This window comes from Pinus tabuliformis, chromosome 4_2 (assembly GCF_031772625.1).
Source record: "Pinus tabuliformis cultivar Carrire ecotype Pingquan chromosome 4_2, CPIR1, whole genome shotgun sequence".
NCBI lineage: Eukaryota > Viridiplantae > Streptophyta > Pinopsida > Pinales > Pinaceae > Pinus > Pinus tabuliformis.
This window is the reverse complement of record NC_142304.1, coordinates 1,058,392,488-1,058,415,798: the sequence shown is the minus strand read 5'-3', so window position 1 is coordinate 1,058,415,798 and position 23,311 is coordinate 1,058,392,488. Positions and strand designations below refer to the sequence as shown.

The following is a 23,311-nucleotide window of genomic DNA, read 5'->3' as shown; positions in this document are numbered from 1 at the left end:
ATTGGCGAAAATATCGACAAATATCGGCAAGCATAAAAAAATGCATAATATATTCTTTTTTTTTTTTCTTCAGATTTTTAAACATATAAAGCAATATCAACATGAAATAAACACATTGGCACATAAATATGAAGAAAACACTGATATATATGATGTCAAATAGAAATGATATATCAAAGGCGATACCAAATCCTGCCGATCCCTGATAATTGTCCATTCAAGGACTCAAATGTGGAGAACCAATACAAAATAACATCACATATATAAAAGTATCTCATCATCATGAGTTACATGTAGCATAACAAATAAAACTAGCAACTATCTATCTACTGCCCTCTCCCCTTTTACGGGAAAACATGATGGGCTGTTTGCCAGGCCTGCCCCTAGTAGTAGAAGGCCCTGATCCTGCCTCTGCACCTAATGTCAAATAATGAGTGCTAGGCATGGAGCTATGCTCTCCTATATCTATAGCAGATGGTGTTGATGCTGATGCTCCCGCAGTGTCCTCCTCCTCCTGCTCCTCCTCTAAGTGCTGCTGCTCCTCTGACTCCGAGTCCTCCTCTTGCTGCCCCTGCTCTAATGGATCATCTGCCATTGGCTCTAACCATGAAGGTGACTCCTCCAATATGGGCTCCTCAGACTCCACCCTCCACGGAGACAATACATCAATATTGTCTAAGGAAATGGCATCTGGATCCATTGGCGATTCTATTTGCCTCACTCGAAGTCGGATGTTGTAATGCACATACACCAAATCGTTGAGGCATGCGAACTCCAACCTGTAAGAGTGTCAAAAAAAGTAATGAGTTTTGACTCTTGACTCTTGACACTTGAAGTTAAAGGTCATAAATTAAAAATTAAAAATTACAATAAGTGTAATTGCTCAACTGAAGGCTTGAGTTCAAAGTTATACCTGTTGCGCTTTTTGGCGTGTATTTTCTCAAATACACTCCAATTGCGCTCACACCCTGAAGAGCTACATGTTTGACTCAAGATTCGTATAGCCAATTTTTGCAAATTTGGTGCCCTTGCACCATAGCTTCGCCACCAAATATCTACAACAAAATAATGAAATAAAAAATTCAAAAACTTAAAAGTTAAAAGTTAAAACATAATTAAATTCAAATTTCTAATTTCTAATGAGTGATGACTTGTCACTTACGTGGCATGAAGAGGGCCCTTTCCCTAATGGCATCATCAAAGCCAAATAGGCCAACACAATCCTGATGACACTGTACCTTGCGATTAATTTTGCTACGAAGCTCAAGATCAGGTACCATCCTCTGAATACAGGAATGGAGCCCTTCCATCACCTCGCCATCAAAATCAAAGTTGCATTTGTATGAAAATGCGGGGTTGAGGAAGAGTGCTGCTGCATGAATGGGTCGATGAAGCATCCCTGTCCACCGACTATCGATCACATCCCATAACATCATCTGCCTATCAAGGCCAATAGAACCCTTGTTTGCATAATAGGAACGAATGGCCTCCTTGGCCCTATCCATGCCCTCATACAAATAAGGCATTGCAGGCTTCTCTCCATCTACCAATCTAAGAACCTTTACTATAGGTTCGCTAACTGCACATGCTTCTTCTACTCCACGCCAAAATGTCGCAGAGTACACCATTTTTGCAATGGCTTTCCCATCAGGTCTCCTGTTGTATCTACAATTACGCCAATCATCAGACACAAACATTTGCTTCAACTCGAACTGACATCGAAGCAAAGACTGTAGAGTAATAAAGGTTGTGGCAAAACGTGTGATGGCAGGACGTCGCAAATCCTTGTTTCTAGTGAACCTCCTCATAAGGCTAAGAACAAAAGCATGGTTATAAATAAACTTGGGGATGCTCCTAGCCATATCAACTGCCTCCTTGATGAAGGAGAGTTTCCCCATATCCTCAAGCAACAAATCAAGACAATGCGCTGCACATGGAGTCCAGAACAATGTGGGATGCCTCTCCATAAGCATTCTGCCGGCAGACACATAATTAGCTGCATTGTCTGTTATGACTTGCACCACATTCTGCACACCAATCTCTCGAATGAACCCATCTAACAACTCACATACCGTTGCTACATCTTTGATATGTTCTGATGCATCCAACGATTTAATAAACATGGTACCTTTAGGACAATGTACCAAGAAATTTAGAAGGGTCCTACCCTTCCTATCTGTCCAACCATCAGACATCACTGTGCATCCAGTGACTTCCCATGTCTTTTTCAACTCCGCCAATCTAGAGTTGATGTCCTGTTTTTCTGCTTGAAGAATTGGCCCCCGCAACTCCGCAGATGTGGCCCTTTTGTACCTTGGGCCCACAACAGCAATAGCATCACACATTGGCTGCCAAAATATGATGCTGAGAGGTAAGTCGCTCCAAAAAATACACCTCCCCATGACTCTATCTGCTTCTTGCTTCTCCTTTTTTTTAACAAGCGATTTTATGCCAGGTTGTGCTCCAGCGCCTGTTAATGGAACAAAAAATGATGACCTCGCACTCACACTAGCAGTAGCATGTGATGGTGTGCCAGTTGTGGAGCCCCTCCCACTAGGCCCACTACCCTCAACACCAAAATCAGGAGAAGATATCCCGAAAGATCTACCTGCACGTTCAGCTTTGTTTCTTTCCGCCTCTTCCTTCTTTCTGTCCTTTTCTTCAATTGCCTCAAGAGCTTTTTGTATAAGCTCCGGACTAGAAACTGTACAAAGCCCAACATCATGTCCACTGAGTCTAGCAAGATGGTATTTCAGTCGTGTAATCCCACCTGTCATCTTGTCCCCACACAATTTGCATGTAAGATATGCACGATTTGTCCCACCATCAGGGCTCCCATACTCCCAAAATGGGTCCAAGGCTTTTGGCATATTTGTATTTTGTAGTGGGCTAACTCAAACGGAAACCTAGAGCACCAAAAAAAAATTGGAATTAGTAACTTAATAAGTAATACGAAATTTTCAAATTACAAATAACCACATCATTTTACAAAACAATTTTAACTTGACTGTTGAATAGAAGTGTAATACAAGTTGACTGTTGAATAGAAGTGTAATACAAGTTGACTGTTGAATACTCTTGAACAAAAGAGTATGAACATGTTGTAACGTGAGGTATCCAAATGGCAAATGAAACACATAGCAAATTGGCACGGAATGAGAACAATTTCTTTCAGAGTTATGCCAAGCATGGGAAAAATATATAACTGTTATAACTTATAACTTATACCACTGCTGTAGGTGCATAATGCATTATTAGACTTCATAAGTTCATAGCAGTGAGCACAAAGAAAGTTACATCTTTAACCAGCAAGGCAGGGTGCAATCTTTGAAGAAGAAGGCAACACCTTTTGAGCTGATGGAGGGAGGATTTTGATGATTGCATAGATATGGGAGAGAAAAGATGAGGTTTCCAAATTCCAACAGTACTTCTTCAAACTTTGATACTTATCCATGACAACATGTTTTTAGCAGTTGAAAAGGTTCGGATCTTTGAGAATATCATCATCCTTCTCTTCATTTGAGTTTTTGTAAGCGTTATCATTGGCTTCTAAAGTTCTAAGATCCATCAGGTAGACAATGGACATTCTTGAAGTATGTTGAAAATAGAAGAAGTCAAGAACTTAGATAATTGTGGGCATTCTATTAAAGTGTATAGGCCTGAAATTAGTTACATTAATGATGTGAAATGTGGTTGTTTGAATCCAATCGAAATCGATGGAAATGTACGTAGATGTGTGTTTATAGGAACCCTATTACTATCAACCTCTTTATATAATTAATGGAGTATAGATTCTGTGATATTTGGATTCTAAGGAAACACAACATCAAGCTCTTGAGATAGATTCTAGATTCGACCATCTTGGGGGCAGAAGTAAAATTGAGAGGGAAGGATCTTAAGTTTTAAAGGTTCTTTGAAATCTGCCCCATGTTACATATAAGAAAGTCTTGATGATCTTATAGACACCTATAAGAATTCCATTCATAAACTTGACATCACATTACTGATGGTTTATGACATATGTAGTTTGCAAATGGTTTAAAACTTTAAACTTTATATTTATAACTTTAAAATTTAGAGTCTAGACCTGCTGTAGGTGATGATTCCCTACATCTTTTGGGCATAAATGCTGTAGAAGAGGAGGAATATATGCTCATTTATCCCATTCATACTTCTACTGTTACATTCTTTCCAAAAATTGACATGTCACATGAGGACATCAAGTTAAAACTTAAGATCATGAGAAACTGTATATTGAATGTTGTTTGAACTTTGCAGAATGGGTAATTGTGAAGTTTGAACACTGAAAATATTTTGTAGCCGCACATTATGATTAGATGCTTGATTGTTTCAACTTTCTGCAGCCTAGCATATTACATAATTTATTAATTAATTATTACACAGCTGCCATCTGTAAATCAGAATCCTCTATGCTGTCACGCTGTGCATATATATTATATGGTAATGGCAGCGTATTTTTGTGACTTCAAACTTGTCTGTTGATTGCTCCTGTCCGGTGGAAGTGGTTCATGTTTGTGGTTCAATGCAAACCCTTGCAGTTTGAAATCAAATCAAAAACCAAGCAAATGATTGTAGGGAACCGGAAGAATGAAAATCGAGTTTGTCTTATAGTTCTTGGCACTTGCAGCTTAGAAATCTTCGTTGTTGATGGCGTATTGGCTTCAAACCCTCCTTGGCAGCAACCACATTGGACTTCTAGCGCTCAGAAAAAACCAAAACGACTTAAAAAAACCAAAAATCGAATTATATAGTCCGCGCAGAATGTTTTCAGGGTCGTCGGCGATATTTTAGGTCGTCGCGCGATATTTTCCAATATATCGCCGAAATATCGTAAATCTCGCGCGATTTTCAAAACTCGAAAATATCGCGATATTTGGTCGGCGATATTTCGGCTCGCCGACAATATCGCGATATTTCCGAATATCGCCGATATCTCGGCGATATAACGTGTTCTGGGCCGGCTTTTTGTGACTCGACCGAGTCATAACAGAAATGGCCGAGTTCGCCGAGTCAGCCATGACTCGGCCGAGTCATTGAATGACTCGGGCGAGTCATTGAATGACTCGGGCGAGTCATTGAATGACTCGGGCGAGTCATGGCTAACTCGGCCAAACGTACCGTTTCAAAGGCCGAGTCATGGCTGACTCGGCCAAACGTACCGTTTCAAAGGCCGAGTCATGGCTGAGGGTATCGGCTCGGATCAACTCGGCCGTTTCTGTATCGAAACGGCGGTTTTTTAAAACAATGCTTGGTAGTGATTCAAGATGGATCAATAAACTCAATAATGTTGAAGCCGATGGTGAGTAAAGTTCACCATTTGCAGGTTTCTCCTGATTATCTATCGCTGTTTTGAAATCAATGATCAAGATTCAAAAACATGAAATCAAATATTTAATTTTTAAAATTAAAGTTGTCCATAATCTATTTCAAGGAGGATTCTGACATTGTAAACTGATTTTATAATATTTGTATATTGATTAAGTCACCTGGTCTTCAAAGAATGAGGGAGAAAAAAGATGAAATTCTTGATTGTCAATAAATTGAGGTCAATGAAATTGTCAGCGGAGATGTTTCTTTTTGATTCTGCCATTTATGACCTATTAGAGCAAATTCTATATTTTAGGTCCATTCTTCAATCTGTATTCACTATGTTGTGCATATTTCTCCTGATTATCTATTACCGACTTGAAATCAATGATCAAAAACTTGAAATCAAATATTGAATTTTTAAAATTAAATCTGTCCATAATCTATTCTAAGGAGCATGCTGACATTGTAGAGCGGCTTTAGAATATTTGTATAATAATTAACTCACCTGGTCTTAAAAAATGCGGAAGTAAGGAGATTCAATTTTTGATTGTGAATGAATTGAGGTCAATGAAATTGGCAGCAGAATTGTTTCTTTTCGACTCTTCCATTTATGACTTATTAGAGCATTCATTTCCTTAGAAGTTATATAGTTCCCTATTCTTTAATTTGGATTCAGGTGAAATAGGTACTAGTGAGTAGTCATAGAGAGACTTCATGTGACACAAAATCAGTTTTGAACTCCTTTGTGTACTTATTTGCTATTTACCAAAGTTCTTGAGAGTGGCCAAACAGAAAGAGTGCAACATACTCTATTACACTGAGGTTTTGAGGATAAGTTGTGATTGGATAAATGGAGGTTGGAATGATGTGAAGAAGTAAAAGGACGAAGGCTCTGCACTGCTAAATGCATGCTACTTGGGTCTATTTCTAATACTCTTAAATCTGATGTTGAAAGGGGTAACTTAGTCATCAACCATGATGAGGTATGGTGCACATTAAGTGGTTGAGACATTTTTTTTCATGATCTTTTGTAGCATGGATTTATTACCCATTCAAGAGCACCTAATTGTTCGACATTTTCCTTAATAAGGCAACTTCTCATTCCTAAGAAACTACGACAATGTCAATTTTCTCTAATTCATTTTCTGTCTTTCACTTTATCTGTTCACTGTCACATAGCTATATCATTCATTTTTATCCCCATTACATCTGTATATAACTTAGTTTTCCTTTTTCTCCCCTACATTGTTGATAGTGAACTTATGTTAGCTATTATGTGCATACCATTTGAAGTTGAATGAAGGGGTCAACTTCCTTTCATTCAAGGAACAATTGACAAGCTGCTCGCATCTTTAAAAAAAGTAACATCTCTGCTGCCTTCAAACCTCTCAACACCATTCTATCCTCCATCAAGTCTGTCAAAGAACCCATTGGCCCCTTAAACATGAGAGGTGTTTACGTGATTCCTGGTTCTTGTGGAAAGCCTTATGTGGGTGAAACTGGTCATTCCATTAAGCTTAGAATTCAAGAGCATTCTGCCGATATCAAACATAAGTTCTTGCTCCTCAGCCCTAGCTGAACACTCTGAAAAAGCCAACTATCACATCTGTGTTGAAGATTCTTGGGTCCTTTGCTAAAATTGATTACTTTCACCGCATAGAGTTAGCCGAAATGGGCTGACAATCTAAACAGGGATGATGGTTGGAGGATTAGCAAAAACTGGATTCTGGCTCTTGCCTCTAAGATTGCTAATATTGATAATATATTCATATTTGGGAGTTCGACATGTTTCTTTGCTGGCAAGGAATTTGATTGGCAAATTGTTGATGGATTAATATTTTGATTTTTTCTGGCAGTATTTCAAATTTCAATATTTTATATATTTCATTACAAGATGGAATCTGCTAGATGGAATTTGATTGACAAGTTTTGGATGGAAATAAATAAATAATTCTATTTTTATTTTTAATATATTATATTATTTCCGCTCTCAACTTGACGTTTCCTGTAAATTTGGGCAAAGCTTTTAGCTGTGCCGAATACTTGTTCCCCTATACCAAAAGTACCCGCGTACCGGAAACTCGTGCAACATAGTATTTTCTTCATAATTTGTCTTGAAGATGAATCACATTTGATGGTTCAAAACGTCAATAGGAAAAATTTCTATGTGATGGATCCAGAAGTTGAATTCCAAATCAAAGATATAAATATATTAACATAGATCCATCTTAATCTTTGATCTATTATTGTTAAGTGGGATAAAAAGAGAAGTCATTTGAACAGTATTGGAACCTGTGGAACCAGTCAGTCTGACTGGTTTGACCCCCATGCTGGTCTGGGAATCGGAAAAGGCTGGTTCATTACTAAATTAGCATACGGAATTGGCTGGTTCTGTACAATGTAACCAAGGACCCTCCAAATGTAATTTTTTTTTGAAGGAAAAACTATTTTTTTTGTTTTGTTTTGGTAAGCTTGGTGGGACTACATCTTCATCATGTCCAATATATCACCCTGATTGGGGCAAAGAATTGAACCAGTGACTTCATATGATGCAGTGCCTTAACAGAGCACCCGATCACCGTCTATCCAAGACCCCATGGACTTTGAGGAAAACTATAATCAATGAGTGGGTCAGCTTAATGTTCAATTCTAGGTTCCCTTACTAATGCTATGTAACTAATAGTAATGTTAAATTTTTGAAGTAGAAGGATGAAAATGGCCTTTAACTTACATTTTTAACATTACCATTGATTGTTTCAGGATGTTTGCAATGTTTCCATTGGATTGTGTTCTCTATGAGAGTATGAAACTAACATTTAATCAAGTATGTACCTTGATGTTAGTGGCATTGATTGTTGAACTCCTCTATCATGACCCTAGTAAAAATGTACTCATTACTCAAACAAAACCTCTATTTGACATGTTAACTTTTTTCTATCTTATTTTAATGCTGAGAGGGTGATGATATTGATAATGAGGATCCCAACATAGACAATGATTTTGATGTAATGTGGGTATTTTGTTGTAGCAAGATGTTTTTTGTTTTTGTTTTTTTGTTTATTTTAATTCTTTCTTTGTTTATTTCTTTGGACTCCAAAGGCCATCCCCTCCGTTGATATATTTTTGGTTCAGAGATGTATTGCACTAAGTTCTATTCTGGTTATATGCACTTTTGGTTGCTATTTAATTTTATAAATGAAACCTTTTGCATATTTGTGTATAAATGGTTTGGATTCATATGCATGGCTTCATGTGTGTATAAATTTGAATATTTTATGTATTCTTTGGTTGATTCACTTTTTTTTTATCTGTCTTTTATACTGGTTCTGGTCCAGTTCTGATCAGTTCCCTGTTCATGGGGTTTACCAGTCTGCCGGCTCTGATAACATTGCCCTCAATTACTTCTGATCCTTGTTGAAGTTTAGTAGATATAGGGTTAAGATGGATCTATGCTATTATTCCTTGTTTGCAAGGATTTAGATATGTACCTTCAATGGTAGTGGCTTTACTGGGCCTATTTGTCTGAATTGCCATTGTGATGAAGCACATGGATGTCAAGGAACATTGCTTGACTGTTAGTGATTACACTATAATAAACATATATTGATTAATACATAGCAAAGCACTGCAATAAGAATGCACTATCAGAACAGTGAGCTTGCTTACTTTGAATTTGCTTATATAGTGATTGTACCATGATGTTTTCAGTTAGAAGATATTTCGACAGTACTTTGTCTTTGCACCAGTTTTGGTGAGAAAATATCTCCGTGATAGTGGCCACAGACACACTTCGAAGTGCATACATATATATTTATGGAGTTCTACAGGCAAATTATATGGGTTATATATGTATACATATATTTCTGCTCTTTTTACAGGCAGATTTTATGTGTGTTCTTCTAGTTGAGAAAATATCTCCGTGATAGTGGCCACAGACACACACTTTGAAGTTCATACATATATATTTATGGAGTTCTACAGGCAAATTATATGGGTTATATATGTATACATATATTTCTGCTCTTTTTACAGGCAGATTTTATGTGTTCTTCTAGGTTAGATGCATCTTGATAGTGTGGTGAGTTTTAGCTGTCTTTTATTTCTCTCAAATTATGTTATGTTCAGATCTCGAGCTCGAAAAACCATGTATCATTGTTCCATACATTTCTACATTCTAGTTCACACCTCTTTTTTATTGATTATAAGATTAACAAATAGTGATTGCTGTTTCATTGAATGTTTGGAATAAATTGTTAATTCTTTCTTTCGACTGTTTTGAATGGTAGTAGGATTGCAAGTTCTGTTCACTGCAAAGCTGAAAAGGCTGATCATACCAACTGGAGTCATTCTTCTTGTTGGATATTTGGGATGGTTTCTTTTATTTCTTATATTGAGGATATAGAAATGGTGGAGAACTATGAGTAAAATATTGTAGAACTTAATTCTGTTCCTCTTGATAGGCTGGTTGGTTGAACCCAACCAGGCCTTGTATATTTACTTGAGGTATTTCTAACCAGAGAATAGATGTCTTGTGTTGGAATTATGTTGGCAATATGAAAGACGAAGTTGGAATGGATCGAGTAATGTCATTACTGGTATTTATGGAAAGCTTAGATGCCTGCAACAGACTTGCAGTTTTTATTTCCATGATAATGCACATGAGAAATGTGATGGCATGTATACATATGCTGTATGGAAATAATGGGCAATGATCTGCTTGTCTTGTATGGATCAGAATTTTTTACCAAATATAATTGAGGGGGTCTAAGCTCACTCAAATGATGTAACAGATTAAAGTCCGGCAAGGTCCCCCAACGTTCAATGTTGCTGTGCTCGGTCCGGCATATACATTAGGCTACTACTTGATTTGATTTGGTGACTAACCAAATGGACAACATACATATCACAGAAAGTCAGAGGAGTGGTGGTTGGATTAATGAGAAGGTGCCAGGTAGGGCGCCTTTCATTTCTAGTCTTGAAGCTTTTGTAGTGAGTCGTACTCGTAAACTTTTCTGATCCCAGGCTGTGTTCTCACTACTTGATTCCTTACAGCTTTGTTCTATCATTTTTGTCAAAGTTTCACATGATTCTCACTTGTGAGGGCCTGTAGTTAAACATTTCTACTGGATGTCATGAATCCGAATCCTTAAATAAGTATCATGCATTTTTCTACATTTTGCCTGATTTTTTAGTTACCAACATAGGAACAATAATTCATTCCTATGAGATAGACAGCATCCTAACCATCTTTACCAGTGCTTTATTATATAAGTTACTCTGATATATTTCTTAGAGTACACATTGATTTTGATACATGGGTTTGATTACATATAAGTTACTGATTGTTTACTATATATTACAACTACTGCTATGCTTTTTATTTAATTTGTAAACATTAAGGAGGACATGCCCTAGGCATTGCTCTTTCGCTATTTTTATTTGCAGTGCCCTATTGACCTATATTGGTCTTCAGTGGACACCAATAACATTTCTCCCTTTCTTACCATGGATTTCGAGCTGAAAAGGACAGAGAAATTTGTGCATATTGAGGATATTGTGTACCACACGTCTGGACAGTAAAAAGGAATTCCTTTTTCATAATCTTCCTAAGATAAATATGTATTTTTAATTGAAGCAGTGTAATAATAATTTGTATATTTTGACACTTAATTTTTGCAGGATACATTGATATTTCTAAATGATTCAGTCTATTGTAAGTAATTATCCAAACTTATTAGGTTTTCAGGACAGAACACATTTTTCTTGAAGAAACAACTTAGAAAAATGCTATTAACTGCTAATGTGCATGAACGGCATCTGAGAACCCAAAGGACTTGTTGAAAATGTATCCCATGAGCTTACATTGTGACTGCACCTTGGAAATATAGTGGAACCAATTGAGCTATCCCTTGGGGAGGGCGGGGGGCTGCGATGACAACACATTTTATTTATACTTCCTTTGGGGGGGGGATGACAACACATTTGATTTATACTTCCCTGTTGATTACGTTATATCGTAATATAAAATTGGGTTTTCTATGTTTTAACATTTGTTTGATGTAAATCAGTTTCTATACTTTCCAGCATTTTTTTGAAAGTGTTTTATAATCATAAATGACAAGTATTTCGAGTGTCAAATATTTTATGCTACAGGCTGCTATTTTATCAAATATGCAACTATTGAGGAAGCTGAGAGAGCCATTAAAGCTCTTCACAATAAACATACATTACCAGGGGTGAGTTTTTAATTTTCAAAAATTGCAGTTGGAAATTTGTGTGGGACAGCACCTTTGGATAATTACGATTCTTTTTCACTATATGTTTCCATTTTGTAGGGGATCAGTCCTTTACAAGTTAGATTTGCTGATGGAGAGCGGGAGCAGCTGGGTAGGTTTCTGTTGTCTACCTAATCAAAAGCTCCTGTGAACATTGAGAGAATTCTGCCCTTCTCTTTTTTTAAATTTTCTGCTTGAAGGAGAACTATTTATGGGAAAATGTGGATTATATTGTAATTGTTTCAGTTTGCTAACACCATTTTCTTTAATGCTTCTGTACTTTGTCAATCAGTTCTTTGTGAAGACCTTTCTAAAACCATCTTTGGCATGTTTTGATGTTTGTCCTTTTGCAATACAATCTCTGCTATGATATCAGGGTATCTGAGAAATGTCTGTAATCCTCATGTCGATTATGTTTATGTTAGGTACAGTGGAGCACAAATTATTTGTTGGTTGCTTAAATAAACAAGCATCAGAAGATGAAATTGAAGAGGTGATTGTTTTGTGCACAGTATTGAACTGTTTCAAATTTCAATTAGTGATTAGGAACAAATATCTAGTTGGAGACGTAATTTTTAAATAATGGGAGATTTGTGGCACTTTAGATTGAAGTTCAGTTAAATATATATTTACAACCATTTAATTGTCTATCACATGAATTTGAAATATTCTCTCATATCTTTATTGAATTTAGTGAATATGCCAGTTATTACTGTGAAAGTGCTTTTGGTGGTGCAACACTAGCTTTACTAATTTGAGTTTATCTATTGTGCCTAAGTGCACTGATCATTGACTGATGTGGAGAGTTGAATTTGTTTTATATATAATTTCTTTGAGATGAACAGTTCAGAGTTATAGAATAACGTGTTTGGATTAACAGATTTTTGCTAGGTTTGGTCATGTTGATGACATATATATCATGAGAGATGAACAGAAGCAGAGCAGAGGTATGTAGTCTACTTTTGCATTTTTAACAGTTTGATGTGGTTGGATATTAGTTTGACAGTGAGCAGCACACTGTTTATACCATGTATACAGGGTGTGCATTTGTGAAGTACCCATCCAGAGATATGGCAGAAGCAGCCATTAGTGGATTGAATGGAATTCATGTGATGAGAGTAAGTATATTACTCTGAAATTGGTAATTTTTGGTATTAACATTTCGGTATATCTGACCAGTGTGAAGTACATGTAAGTGCATTAATGCATTTAATTTTTAATTTCTTTTAGGGTTGCAGTCAACCTTTGGCTGTGCGATTTGCTGAGCCCAAGAGAGCTAAATCTGGAGACATGAGGTTTGGTCATGTGATCCCATTGCCTTCTTCAACATATTATATTTGTTAGTGTTTCTGTAGTCCTGCTTGAGTTTGATGATTTATTTTGATGTGGTTAATATCCAGAAATGTGCCTGCATTTGGAGGTCCAGGTTACGGAACAGAATTGCAGAGGCCATTTGGATCAAGGTGAGCTTGAGAAGCTTTGAATTAGACAAGTTGGTGATTTGAAGTGTTACGTGTTTCTATTCATTTGACACCTTATGTGTGTTTAATTTAAGGCCATCTTTTGGTGGTGGAGGGCACATGGGAGGACGTGGCATGCCTTCAAACTGGCGTCCTGCTGGTGTCGCAAGTGTGAGAAACCCATCTCCACAAGTTGGTTCCCATCCTTATGTTGCCCCTTCAACTGCTAGTGGTAGATCAGGATCTGTTGGAGGACACTCACCAATGGTACGATGATGGGAAGCCCACTTTCTAAAGAATTTTCCTGGGATACACAGGCATGATCTCTGCTATTGCTTAACGAGTATAAATCTGCCTATTGTAATTGAAACTGGATTGCTATTTGTTATGCAAATTTTCAGGTGGGCCCAACGAGTGTTTCACAAATGTCAATGAATGGTCCGATTCAGGGATCTGTTCACACCTCTTCCACGATAGGTGGTCCTGCAAGGATGACTGCCCCTCCTCAGCTGCAGGTAATTCTTGGTTATTTGACCTGTTTTCCGTATGGAATTGCAAATGAGTGGCTTAGAATTATTTTTATCATCTTGTTATTTTTGGCTGCACTCGAGTGTATCTTTAAATGGTTGTCCAAGTTGCCCTAGTCTGGAGGAATTCTTGCTTCCTGCAGTTTTATATGTGCTGAATCCTATGATGCCAACAGGGTTTTAATTCACCTCCTGCGCAGCGGCAGTCTCAACCTCAAGGTTGGATACCACCAGTGCAGCAGCCACGCCAGATGCAGCAACAGATGCAAACTCCATTTCAACATCAGCATTCACAACCACAACAATCTCATTCACAATTGCAGCCTGCTCAGCAATCCTTGCAATATGGTCAACAGATGCAGGCCTCACAACCACTTGCTCAGCAGCCCCAATTTGGTCAGCTACCAGTGTCACAGCAGTCATTATCTCAATATGGGCAATTGCCTGTCTCCCAATCCCAAGTGCAGCAACATGCTGCTCCAACTCTCCAGCAGGTTGTTCCACTGAGTATGCCAGCACAATCTATGCAGCCTCATCATCAACAGCAAGCACAGCCCCAGCAACAGCAACCTGCTCTTCAGTTAGTACACCAACAACAACCTACTATGCAGCCAAATTTCCAGTCACAACAGCATCCTTCATTTGCACAACAGCTCCAGCTACCTGCAGCACAAGCAGCAACACAATCACAGCAGCAAGCAGTGGCAATACAACCGCAGCAGCAAGCAGTGCCAATGCAGTCTCAGCCCCAACAGGTTTGAATTAGACCCTTTTGTTGGATTTAAAGATTTCAGTCAGCAGTTTGCACATTCATGGTCTTGACATCATTTATTCATGTTATTGATTGTTCAGGCGTATTATCAAGTGGCTCCGGCTCAGCAAACTGCACAGCAACAAGTTGGTGTTATAGAATTTATGATGCATCTACAATTAATTTAGGATAGATCCAATTCTTCTTCTTTATTCAGGCTTGATGTAAATATTTAATTAAAGTTGTTCTTAGTAGTAAGACCAGGATTGGCATATGGTGTGGTATTGAGTTTGTTTTTGGCTGCTTGTGTAGCCCTGGACATTTGCAGCACAGCCACAAACAGTAGCAGTAGCAAGTACTAGCTCTATGGGCCCAGCTTCTACGGCAACTGAGCCTGTAACTGCTCCAACTGTTGCATCTGTTAGTGTTCAGGCCCCTGCTCCAGCAACTTGTGTCTGGACTGAGCATACATCTCCAGAGGGATACAAATACTATTACAATAGTGTTACAGGAGAAAGCAAGGTAAAGCAACCTGTGTAATGTGGTGTTCTTTTTCCTATAAGTTATGTTGATTTGATCTTGTTTTTAACAATGGCAGTGTGGGCAAAGTAGATCTGGGCTGCTGTTTAGATTGCAGCATTTATACACCAGTTTATGTGATCTCTCATTTTGATGACGTTTATGCCCATCACTTAATAACTTTCACGGTCCTTTCTTATAGTTGTTCTATTTTGGCTTTTAGTGGGAGAAACCCGATGAGCTGACAGTATTTGAGCAACAGCAAAAACAGCAGCATTTATTCACCAGTTTATGGATCTCTCATTTTGATGTCTTGTATGCCCATAGACTATGCTTAATAACTTTCATGGTCCTTTCTTATAGTTGTTCTATTTTGGTTTTTAGTGGGAGAAACCTGATGAGCTGACAGTATTTGAGCAACAGCAAAAACAACTACAACAGCCACGTTTGCAGCCTCAGCCTCAGCCACAGTTGCAGCCTCAGCCACAGCAGCAAACTCAATTGCAACATCCTCAACTACACCACCAGCAGCAGCCTCACTTAAATCAACAGCAGCAACCTCAAGCACAGCATCATCAATTACATCAACAGCAACACCCTCAACTACAGCAACAGCAGCAGCCTCAACTACAGCAACAGCCTCAGCCTCAACTGCAGCAACAGCAGCCACAAATTGCACAGTCGACATTGCCAACTGTGAGTTATATTTTGGGTATCATTTTTTATCAAATTGTTGCAGCAGTTCAGGAAAATTAAAACCAAACCTTTGCATCTATGACTTAAGTTCTTCAAAATGCTTCTCCCCAATAATTTTTCAAAACTTGGACATTTCAGAACTAGGGTAATAATGTCCCAAAACTCAATGAGTTCAGTTAATCAGAACATTGTACGTTGACTCATTATCATTACTTATTGCAAGAATTCAGAAATTGCTTTTTAAATGAATTTAGGAATTCATTCTTAAATGAATTTAGGAATTGCTTCCTTTAGATAGAGCCACTCTTGTGGTTGTTGGATAGAATGAAGAATTTAGCATATCACTGTTAATGACCAATTTGGCTATCTGTTTGTATTCTTTAGAAACATAATATTTGTGGAATTTGTATATGTTATTTTGTTGTCTTGTTTTTGCCTTATTTATGGATGCACTATGAATATTGTATCGCATTTACTAAGAGAAAACTCTATATGTTACACACACACACAAAACAGGGTTGTATTTGCCCAAATTGTACATTATGGGCCACACATTTTGGAAATGTGTTTGGGATTCAAGTTTATGTTGTCAACAATCGACTCTTATGATTCTGTTATAACCATAAACAGTTTCAAATATCAATTAAATTCTCTATGATCAATAATCAGTCTTCTTGTTTAAGAAATTGTTTGCAGATTTGTTATAATGTATTTTAGCTGATGATCTCTTTTGAGTACCTTCTAAAAAGGTTGCTACCAATCTTATGCCAAGATTTTCTCCCTTTGTTTTTGTTGGCAGCAGAGCTTGCCTACAACACAAGATTGGATGTGGAAAGCAAGGCCTGCAGGTAACTTGAAGTCTAGGAATTTATTATGGAGTATATGTCATCTCAAAAAATGTCCTGCTGAGTGTAGTGATTGTGTGACAGGGGCATAGGCAATTGAATTTTTTGAAGATGTGATGATTTTTCGTCAAGGCTCACACTGCGAGTGCATGAATCGAGTATGCATCATTCTATAATAGATGCAAAGAGCATACAATATTGAAGGTTTGAGACATTGTGGGACTTGAAATAGCTGGACTGTGTGAAGATGTAACACCTGAAATCCAAATACAGTTCAGATATTTGATATGCATGTTAGAGAGATTGTAATAGGTGATTCATGCCATTACAAATCTTAAAGATTAGATGATAGTTAATATTAGGAATCTTTTGGGCAACTTGAAAATTGGAGTCCGCTTGTTCTATTGTAATGAAAGCTATGTTCAAAGATTTAACTTGGATGTTGGAAGGCTTTATTGTAACAGTGATTTGAATTCAGAGTTGTATCCGAGGTATTGTTTTGTTCTAGATTACTTCCCTTCAGTTGAGAAGATATATAATAACAATTTTGGAAATCAAGGCGTCCTTAACAAGACGAGAGGTAATAAATGAGAGGATAGGTCAAAACTCTATAAAGCTGTTTCACTAACTTGAGTATAAACAACTAATGGCAGTTGTTGTACGAGTATAAATAACTATTCTTTTTTCTTTGAAATATTTGGTCTGACATTATTCCTGATCTACATGCGTGAGTTTGTGTGCTGGTGTGCTTTTGTATGTGTCCAAAGATTAAAATTTCACATTATTTTTATCATTTGCCCCTGTTATAGAACAATTATGTTGAAATTGCAATTGAATACGAGAGTTTCGTCACTGGTAAAAAGGTATCGTCATAAGGTAAAATTGCAATTAAAACAAATGCAAAGGAATAAGTTTCCACCCATTCTCGTAAGAGTCAAAACCTGAATGCATCAAAATAATGTTTACAATATGATAGGTGCTGTCTTTCTTGTAATATAGTCAAATTGCCCATGTTTCATAGTTATTTTTCTTTAATAAAGTTTTTCTCAAATGTTTCCAATTTCGAGCATCAGGTCTAGAACATGATAACAAAGAACTACTGAATTTTTCCATTGCCGGAATTCCTTCAAAGACATAGAAATCATCGGTAGTCATTCTGAATATAGTCATCGATTTGAAATGTAAATGGGTTTGATAATTGTGTTATATTTAACTGTAATTAGAAAAGTGATAAGTCTGTTTAGTTTCAAAGAAGTGCTTATAAATGCGTTTGTTAACGAGTATAATTGTATTGTATTTTATTACATCTGTATAATATTTTATTGAGTTAGTAGTGTAACAATCCAATTTGGCATATGCATGGGTTAGCAAGACAGTCAATTTGGCGAAACTTATGGGTTAGTAAGACGGTCCAATTTGGCAAACCTATGGCATTAGAGCACACCTTGAGCAGAAAGGCCCTTTTAGGCAAATTACTTTGAAGGTTGTTGTTATTTGATTTGATTGTTCCATGTAATCTTTTAAAATGTGGTCGGAGTGAACCATTTCAGTTTTATCTTCAAGGAATTTGTTTTCGAAGAAAATCATCTGTGTTCCAAAGTTTGAGAAAAAATGTACTTCCAGAGATTTGATTTTTTTGATGTTTTATAAATATGGTTTTGAGGGAACCATGTTACCTAAAATTATCCTCTTTGTCCTACTCTGATTTTTAGAAGCCTCAAAAGTGGTCTTCTATTGAAGAAACTAGCTTGTACCTATCAAGTGTCTTGAGAAAAATCAACTTGAGAAAATGTTTACATCTTGGGGCTTGATTTGTTTTTACGCTTCATAAATTGGGGTCTAAGATCGAAATAAGCTAGTTGATAAAAATATGTTTGCTGTATATATTTATTGTTGTTTTGTTAAAAGTATTTCTTTGCTTCTTTACAATTCACATTAGTGTTTCTTCTTTCCATGGAAAAAGTCATAATTTTCATCAGTAAGAGAAATTTACATTTTGTAGATGCGAAGCATATGCAGTATACAAGGCATTGCTTGTCCAATATAAGTTAATGGTGATAGAGATGCTCCACATAAGGAGCGAACTGTTCAAAAACCAAAAAGTTAAAGTCTCTACGCAGAGAGAGTATAGTTCAGCGTAGTTCTTTAAACTAAGTGACATGAAGAAAACCATAAATATTTACATATAATCAAAAACTTCTTAACTCATATTGAGCCACCCAGTTATGCCTCTAGGTCTATGAATGGTCTATGATAGCATTGATGGGTAACACTATCCTCCTCATGGATCATCCAAGTGCCATCATGCCTATGCGTTGCCTCTTTGGATAGGTGATCGGTAGTTGTGTTGTGCTCCCTGAAAATGTGATGGCAAACAAAAGTGTCAAATTTCAAGATGAGTCTGTGAATATCATCCAAGATATGCCTCGATGTGTATGCATTGTATTTAGATTTTTTATTTATCCAATTACATACTAATTTTGAGTCCCAGAAGAGTTGGAGATTCGTGCACTGTTTGTTCAGAAAAAAATGGATGAGAAATTTCGCTGTTATGAGCTTTGCATAATTATTAGTGCCTCTATGTAGACCCATTTGGATTTTAAAGGTATGGGTTTCCGATATATGTAGAATGGCTCGCCCCCCATAGCCTATCCGCTGGGCCGATCCATCAAAGTATGCCCAAGGTATAGAAGTCTTTATGATTTCTGGGCTGATGTTTCTGTTGTGCTGTTGAGTGGTCTCTTCGGGAATGCAGTGATAGTCAGTGAGTATTCTTGACAGAATAGAGGGCCAGTGAGGAGCCTTCTGTTGGAATTTGATATAGTTCCTAGCTATCCATACAGCCCAACATGTAAGTAATGACAAGTTCCTCTCCTTTCCTATGGTGTCCTTCCATCAATTATTCCAGGCTTCTTTTATAATTTCACCATGCTCCCGACATAAGGAGGGAAACGATGTATGTAAATTGTTCCATAGCTCTTGTGTGATAGGGCAATCCAGGAAAAGGTGATTATTGTCTTCACTGCGATTTCTACAGAGGTGGCACCAAAAAGGTCCTAGATAAGATCGTTTCATCAAATTTGCACTAACTGGGGTTTTGTTGAACATAACTGACCACATTAGTAGCCTAGTTCTAGGAGCCACTTTGAGCTTACACATTAGGTTTCACTAGGGCTGAGTGGTTTGGGGTTTATATGGTTCCATCAATGCTAGATATCCTTTTTTGGGTGAATACGAGTTGTGTTTGGCATATGCCCATATAAGTTCATCGTCCCCTTCTATGATCTTGATATGGTCCTCTGTTAATGCAGTGGTATAGTCGTGCCAGTGCAGTGGAATATTTAAAGAGTTCCTTGATTACTCGGCATGTTGTGTCATGGTAGAGCAAGCATTGTTGGTTATATGCAGATGTGGGTGATGCGTTGATCAACGAGGAGTGTTTTCAATTCTGTGGGAATCCTATGTGCATTGCCACAGCCAACTCAGGGGTCTTCCCCAATGCGAATTAGTGATTCGGATCGAATTCTCCAAGTCAGACCATTCCGAATAAGACTCATTGCGTTTGTTACAGTGTTCCAAATGATGGATATATTTAAGGTGTTCCTTTGTGCTTGTCTGATCCAATCAAAAGTGTTGATAGGGGCAATATATTTGGAGACTGCAACCTTTGTCCATAGGCTACGATTATTGAGCAGTGGCCATCCTAGCTTTGCTGCCAATGCTTTGGAGAAGACATTCAGTGTTTTGATCCCCCATCCTCCCCACTGTTTGGGCAGAGCAAGGGTCTCCCATCTGGCCCATGCAAAAATTCTCCCAAGTTGTTTCCCCTTCCATAAGAACCGACAACAAATGTTTTGTAATCTCGCTAGTATCCCTCTAGGGATCCAGGCCGACGTTATCCATTATATAGGTGTTGCTTCCAGAATAACCTTGATCAAGACCAGTCTGCCTGCTCTTGATAAGTATTTATGGTACCTAACATTGAGGTGTTTTTCTACCTTTGGTGATTAGCCAGGTCCAATCAGCGATTTTATATCCGTGAGGCTTTAGTGGATAGCCAAGGTACATCAGAGCCTCTTCTAGGGGAAGGAGAGTGAAAGAAAATCTCCGAAGTGCATACTGTGTTTCATGTTGAGAACATCTTGTCGTTGTGACAGTGGACTTTGCTTCATTCAGAACCATCCCCGTGGCTTTTTGAAATATTCCGAAAGCATTTTGCAGTGATGTTAATTCGCCAATGCCTCCATTGAGGAAGATAAGTACATTATCAACAAAGAGCAGGTGTGTCAATATACAAGTGTCACTGATCTTTATTCCTACAATCCGACCTTGCCTGTGATCTTCTCCAATAAGTTTGCTGAGACCCTCCATGACGAGGAGGAATAAGAGGGGATAGTGGGCATCCCTGCCTGAGCCCTCGTTCCGCATGAAAAAAGGGGGATGCCAATCCATTGATAAGTATGCTATATGTAACTTTGGTTATACATCACATAATCCATTTAATGAAGGTATAGGGGAATCCCAAGTGTGTTAACAGAATTCGGTTATAGAGCCAACTAACTCTGTCAAATGTTTTTGATAAGTCTACCTTCATTATCATGCCTTTCAACTTTTTGCACTGTACAATGTGAAGTAGTTCTTGAGCTGTGCCGACCACCTCGTGAATCTGTTTGTTCTGTAGAAAGGCAAATTGTTTTTGGGAGATGTGCGAGGACAGGGTTGGCCTTACACAGTTAGCGATGATCTTGGCATTGATTTTGTAAATGCAATTACACAAAGGTATAGGCCTGAAATCGTCAAAGGTAGAGGGTTTATCAGCTTTAGGGATGAGAGCTATGAAGGTGGAGTTAAGGGCTTCAGAGATCTTCTCGTGCCTTCGACAACCTTCTATGATCCTTAACAGGTTTGCCCCTATGATGTCAAAAAATGCAATGTAAAATTCCACTGTCCAGCCGTCCGGCCCCGGGCTCTTGTCCTTCTTGAGCCATTTTAAGGTTCCTTCAAGCTCATCTACAGTGACTTCTCTTGTAAGTTCCAGTTCTGCCTCCTGATCTACAAATCTGGGGAAGAGTTGGGTAGTGTGCATCACTTCTGCCAGGGTGGCGATGGGGGGATCCTTATAAATGTCCTTCAAATGTGAGTTAGCCAGTGCTGCCAACGCTCGAAAGGTTTGTCCAACTTGTCCATGCTCATTTTTTAACTCCCATGTTGTATTGATCGCCTTCCTCCCGTTGACAAATTTGTGATAGAATTTGGTATTGTCGTCCCCATCCTTAAGCCAAATCGCCCGACTAGGTAACCTCCAACTCTCTTCTTTGTCCTTAAGGATTTGTGTCCTCTTGTGCATCAGAGAGGCTATCTTATCTTTGAGTTCTTGGGAGGGAAATATCCCCCTAATGTTCTTGAAAATGTAGATTTCCTCCTCAGCTGTCCTGAGCAAATGGTCTTCTAGTGTTCTTTTCCTGTGAGCCTAGGTTTTGGATAGGGATTTCAGCTCCTTCAGGTTGTGGGAAAAGTCATCCACAATGTTCCCGTCAACACCTGGTGGGTGAGCCTTATAGTAGTCGGCCACCATCTTCATATAATCTGCATCCCTCAGCCAGGTTGAGTTAAATTTAAATGGGGCCTTTGGCTTATCAATAGTACCTTGCATTTCCAAATATATAGGTTTGTGATCAGATAGTCCCCCAGATCCTACCCATTGTCTGATACGAGTGCCTCTATTAACCAAAGGTTCTTTGATTAGGAATCTATCAAGCCTTCTTGCAAGGCTTGCTTCACCAGTTCTGTTATTCCTCCACGTGGGCTGGATTTTTGCAGAGGGAATGTCGATAAGGTTGTGGTCTTCCAGGGGATTTTCAAAAAACGCTGACAGCATGTCCACCTGTGCGTGATGGCCTCAAGACTCGACAAACCCTATGGAAAAATTCAAGGCCCCCCCAGAGTTATGTTGTCTCGCTGGAGTATGGATGAATTTAGCAATTTCCTCCAAAAATCAACCCTATCGTGACAAGGGCCATATACATTGATAATTCTATAATCAACTTCAAGAGTGGATGAGTATATATTAGCTCCCAGGAAACCATAACCGCCTTTAGCGTGATAGATCGGTTGTTTATGCCCAAAGCTACCCCTCTTGATCTACCCGTGGCATCCAGCGAATGAAATGACCATCCTGGTAACCATGTTTTGAGTAAAGGGGTAATAGTGCTAGCAGGGCCTAGGGTTTCTTGGAGAAAAAAATATCTACAACTTTTGAGGCAATCAATCATCTCATGTCTAATTTTTTCCCTGGGCTAGCCAACCCTCGACAGTGAAATGAGAGCATCTTCATGGAGGGGGGAGGTCAAGGGTTTGCTTTGCTCTAAGAACTCATTCTATAGTTTTTTGTTTTCTAGTGGCAATCTCCTCCCCTGCCAGAGGTTTAGCTTTGGAGAGTGAGGAGGGGCGACCCTGAGGTGGTTTGGGAAGTAAGGGGGTCGTGTCAATGCCAAATCATATGGCATCAAGACTTTGTGAGCGGATCCTCGAGCGCAGGGGGTATCGAGGTTCGGTGCTCATAGAAGGATCAAGGCGAGGATGCAAAGGGGCCTCCGGGATGTATGGCTGGGAGGAAGTGTACACAGGAGGGGGGACTTGATAGGACAATGCTGATTGATAGAGGATATCTGGTTTAAGCCAGGGGGCTAATGAGAGCCAGATGCTCGAGCAGTGGAATGAGAAGCATCCGAAGTAAGAACATGGGATTACGCAGGACAATGTGAAGAAGAATTACTAGGAGATGCAGATGAAATAAAAGCAATGGAGAGTATATGAGTTGCAATACCTGTGGAAAATGCATCCCCTATAGCCGCTTGAGCTCTCGTCAGAGGTGGAGAGGGTGGCTGGAGTGGTGCTTTCCCACGCT

The 23,311-nt window shown here is 38.5% G+C and overlaps 1 protein-coding gene across 4 annotated transcripts in view; it reads left to right on the top strand.

The window, feature by feature from the left end:
* Positions 1-16,958, top strand: part of LOC149173238 (flowering time control protein FCA-like) — a 29,633-nt gene extending 12,675 nt beyond the window's left edge. The window contains exons 2-17 of one of the 4 annotated variants that reach the window (XM_089424545.1): positions 10,122-10,282; positions 11,485-11,567; positions 11,667-11,718; positions 12,032-12,099; positions 12,487-12,553; positions 12,645-12,724; positions 12,837-12,901; positions 13,007-13,069; positions 13,162-13,333; positions 13,468-13,581; positions 13,770-14,348; positions 14,446-14,490; positions 14,657-14,866; positions 15,248-15,559; positions 16,359-16,407; positions 16,489-16,958. In XM_089424545.1, coding sequence (XP_089280671.1) covers positions 10,219-10,282; positions 11,485-11,567; positions 11,667-11,718; positions 12,032-12,099; positions 12,487-12,553; positions 12,645-12,724; positions 12,837-12,901; positions 13,007-13,069; positions 13,162-13,333; positions 13,468-13,581; positions 13,770-14,348; positions 14,446-14,490; positions 14,657-14,866; positions 15,248-15,559; positions 16,359-16,407; positions 16,489-16,496 — 2,031 coding nt within the window. In that variant the 5' untranslated portion in view covers positions 10,122-10,218 and the 3' untranslated portion in view covers positions 16,497-16,958. The remainder of the gene's footprint in view (positions 1-10,121; positions 10,283-11,484; positions 11,568-11,666; positions 11,719-12,031; positions 12,100-12,486; positions 12,554-12,644; positions 12,725-12,836; positions 12,902-13,006; positions 13,070-13,161; positions 13,334-13,467; positions 13,582-13,769; positions 14,349-14,445; positions 14,491-14,656; positions 14,867-15,247; positions 15,560-16,358; positions 16,408-16,488) is intronic. The other 3 variants (XM_089424544.1, XM_089424543.1, XM_089424542.1) reach the window with 3 other exon arrangements.
* The last annotated feature ends 6,353 nt before the right edge of the window (positions 16,959-23,311 follow it).